The sequence below is a fragment of the Oryx dammah genome, unplaced genomic scaffold (genome assembly GCF_014754425.2).
Source record: "Oryx dammah isolate SB20612 unplaced genomic scaffold, SCBI_Odam_1.1 HiC_scaffold_3292, whole genome shotgun sequence".
Classification (NCBI taxonomy): Eukaryota; Metazoa; Chordata; class Mammalia; order Artiodactyla; family Bovidae; genus Oryx; species Oryx dammah.
In genome coordinates this window covers 536-4,169 of record NW_024073319.1, presented here as the reverse complement: position 1 = coordinate 4,169, position 3,634 = coordinate 536, and the positions used below count along the sequence as shown (strand labels likewise).

Below are 3,634 nucleotides of genomic sequence, written 5' to 3'. Positions count from 1 at the left end.
CATCGAGACTAGCGTTGCCGCTCACATCGAATAGACGGCGCAGCAGCCGCCAGTTGCCGTGGGCGCGCTGCACGTCGATGGCGAGCATCTGGCTCTGCCCGTCGGCCGTCGCCTGCAAGCTGGCCTCGTAATAGAACAGCGGACCGCAAATCGTCTGCGCGGCACCTGTTTCCAGTTGCAGCCGGCCACAGATCGGCAGCACGCCGTAGACCAGTTGCAGCTCGCGTTGATACAGCGCCTGCGCCTCGGCCAGGCTGCGGCCCAGTTCGGCCGCCAATGGCAGCAGCGGCAAACCTCCACTGGCCAGCTCCTCGCGCCCATCGAGCCAGGCCCAGCGATTGGCGGGCAGCTTGCTCAGGTTGTCCAGATCCAGGTCGCGGCTATCGGCCAGGTAGCAGCTGCGATAGAAGCCGAGCAGTTGGCGGGCGTGAGGGTGATCCATCAGTTGCCTGCGTAGCGCGCCCAGAGCGCGTCGAATTCACGGCCATAGGCCGCGACCAGCTGCGGATGATCGATCACCAAGAGGTTTTCCTCGTTGCTGGTGGTGGCGCTGCGCGTCCAGTTGAAGCTGCCGTTGAGCAGCAGGCGGCCGTCGAACAGGGCGAACTTGTGATGCATGTGGAAGGGCCCGGCATCGATGCGCAGCGGCACGCCCTTGTCGCGCAGCCACTGGATATCGCTGCCCTCGTCGAACTGCTTTTCGTTGTCGGTGATCACCCGCACGGCAATGCCGCGCTGATGACAGGCGAGCACTTCCTCGCTGAGCTGATCGTCGGAGATGGTGTAGACGCAGATATCCACGCTGCTGCGCGCCTGGCGGCACAGCTCGCGAATCTTGCGCCGGCAGCTCTCGCCCGGGCTGAAATGGGCGCTGGCATGCTCCACGCGGGGCGCGCTACCGACGCTGTCGAGGGTCTTGATCACCTGCTCCAGCCACTTCAGCACCGGTTCGATGTTGGCCGGCTCACGCATCAGCTCACGGGCCAGGGCGAAGGCGCGGTTGCGCATGAAGCGCACCTGATCGCTACTCAGCTCGCTGCCCAGCTGGCGCAGCTCGTCGCGTTCCTCGTTGCTCAGACGCAGGTCGGCCAAACTGTCGCGCAGTTGCTGATCAAGGCGATTGAAATCCATTAAAAGTCCCTTTTCATCGTTGAATGCGGCGACGAGTCAGCGCGGCGTAAAGCACACCGCAGAAAGCCCCCGCCAGGTGGTATTCGAAGGAAACGCCGGCACGCGGCAGCAGACCGAAGAACCAGCCGCCGTAGAGGAAGAACACCAGCACCGCCAGCAACAGGTCGAGCAGGCTGCGCTCGAACCAGGCCCGAGCCAGCAACAGCCCCCAGAAGCCGAACAGCCAGCCGCTGGCACCGACGTGCAGACCGGTGCGGCCGAACAGCCAGACCAGCATGCCACTGCCGAGGATGATGAAGGCACTGGCGAAGAAGAAATCGCGGCGCGAGCGCAGCAGCACCAGACTACCGAGCACCAGCAGGCCGCTGAGGTTGCTGAGCAGATGCGCCCAACTGCCATGCAGCCAGGGCGCAAGGAAAATGCCGGGCAGCGCCTCGATATGCCGGGGCACCAGCCCCCAGACGTTCAAGGCGCCACCGAGCGAAGCATTGACCAATTGCACCAGCAGCATCGCGCCGCTGATCACTATCAGCGGGCGCAACTCGACCAGCCAGCCTCGCCTCACGGCGCCTCGTCGTCCGCGGCATCGCTGCGCTGCTCATGCCCGAGCAGCGTGCCGAGATCGCGCAGTTGCGTGGAGATTTCCAGCATGCGGTTGTGGGTGCGCAAATCGATGTCGATCTTCTTGTCCATCGCCCTGATCAGCGGCAGGAAGCTGTTTTCCAGGCTATCGGCCAGGCTTTCGAGCAATTTTTGCGTGCCCGGCTGTGGCGGCGCAACCACCTCCACCTGCGGGCGCAGCTTGCCCAGACTATCCAGCCCGGCCAGCAACTGCTCCCAGGGGATGCCCGGCGCCTCGCTGGCCGGCTTGCCGGCGGCGCCCAGGCCGCGCACGCTCTCGACCAGGTCATTGAGCTGCGCCACCACACGCCCGCCAACATCCGTATCGCTGCCGCCCATGGCCTTGTTGCGCATGAAGTCGCGCTTGATCTGCGCCCAGCGCTCGGCCTGCTCGGGCGTCATGTTGCCGCGCAATTCGGCGAGCTTGAGCAGGTTCTCCTCGGCGCCAGTGGTGAGCAGCTGCGACTCACCCTGGTAGTGGTCGGCGATCAGTTGCAGCAGCTCGGCATCGTTCATCACCGAGCTGATCTTCTCGGCCATCTTGTTCATGTTGCGGTAGCTGCCCTGCAGCTTGAACGGCGGCTCGGTGCGGTAGCTGTCGGCCTGCGCGGCGCTGACGATGTACTGCTGGTTGACCCGGCTGACCACGTCACGCACCTGCATCAGGCGCTGCAGCGTGGCGGTGATCTCGTTGATCTCGGCGGCGCTGTAGGTATGGCTCAGCTCGTTGGCGGAGAACGGCTTGCCCTCGGCCTTGGCGACGAAGCGGTAGACGTCGGCCATGTCGCGGGTGGCCAGCGGCGCCAGCACTGGATTGGAAGTCAGGCTGTTCTCGATGTAGGAAAGCGCGAAAGCCTCCTGCATGCCGCCCAGGGTGTCGCCCAGGTTGTAGATGTCGGCGCGGTTGGCGAGCATGTCGGGGATCTTAAACACGTCGCCGGACTCGGTGTACGGGTTGCCGCTCATCACCACGCAGAACTTCTTGCCGCGCATGTCGTAGGTCTTGGTCTTGCCCTTCCACACGCCTTCGATACGCCGCGTGCCGTCGCACAGCGAGATGAACTTCTGCAGGAATTCGGGATGGGTGTGCTGGATGTCGTCGACATAGAGCATCACGTTGTTGCCCATTTCCAGCGCCAGGTTGAGCTTTTCCAGCTCCTGACGCGAGGTGGCGTCCGGGGCCTGCGCCGGGTCCACCGAACGCACCTCGTGACCGAGGGCCGGACCGTTGATCTTCATGAAGATCAGGCCGAGGCGATGGGCCACGTACTCCATCAATGTGGTCTTGCCGTAGCCGGGCGGCGAGATGAGCATCAGCAGGCCCATCAGATCGGTGCGCTTGTTCTCGCCGGCGGTGCCCATCTGCTTGGCCAGGTTGTCGCCGATGAAGCCCAGGTATACGTCGTTGATCAGCTTGTTGCGCACGAAGGACGACAGCGGCCGCGGCTTGAACTCGCTCAGGCGCAGTGCATCGCGCTCGCGGTTGATGACCTCCTGGCGCAGTGCCTGGTAGCGCTGCAGGTGCGGCACGAAATGATCCAGATGCTGGCGCAGACGGGCGAAGTAGTCGTCGATGGCCAGCAGCAGCGTACCGTTCTGCACGCGCGGGTGATCGCCGAGCAGGCCGCTGACGGAGAAACGCAGATCGACCTCGGTGAAACGCCGCGGGAATTCGTCATCCAGCAGGCTGACGGCGATCGCCTCGGGCACGTAGTCGGCCAGCTCATTCATGGCGGTGTCCTGCGCGCACAGGCCGTCGAACCAGGTCTGCGCCAGCGACCAGCGCTGCACCGGACGGCCACGCAGGTTGTCCAGCGCAGCGCGGTAGTCGTCCCAGACATGGCTAGCCTGCATGCGTTGCTGCAGGGTATCGAGCAGTTGC

The 3,634-nt window shown here is 64.5% G+C and overlaps 2 protein-coding genes across 2 annotated transcripts; both read right to left on the bottom strand.

Annotated features, from left to right (window-relative positions):
- Positions 1-441: 441 nt before the first annotated feature.
- On the bottom strand, positions 442-1,131 carry LOC120859805 (mitochondrial cardiolipin hydrolase-like). Its single transcript, XM_040235769.1, has one exon. It carries the CDS (start codon positions 1,129-1,131, stop codon positions 442-444), a length of 690 nt encoding a protein of 229 aa, XP_040091703.1.
- Positions 1,132-1,144: 13 nt separating this feature from the next.
- On the bottom strand, positions 1,145-1,642 carry LOC120859804 (uncharacterized protein Mb1372-like). The gene has a single exon (XM_040235768.1). The coding sequence runs from the start codon at positions 1,640-1,642 to the stop codon at positions 1,145-1,147; it is 498 nt and encodes a 165-aa protein (XP_040091702.1).
- Positions 1,643-3,634: the final 1,992 nt, after the last annotated feature.

Bases quoted from the DNA above. Each gene is read 5' to 3' on its own strand.
- LOC120859805 (XM_040235769.1), bottom strand. From the start codon at position 1,131: ATGGATTTCAATCGCCTTGATCAGCAACTGCGCGACAGTTTGGCCGAC.
- LOC120859804 (XM_040235768.1), bottom strand. From the start codon at position 1,642: ATGCTGCTGGTGCAATTGGTCAATGCTTCGCTCGGTGGCGCCTTGAAC.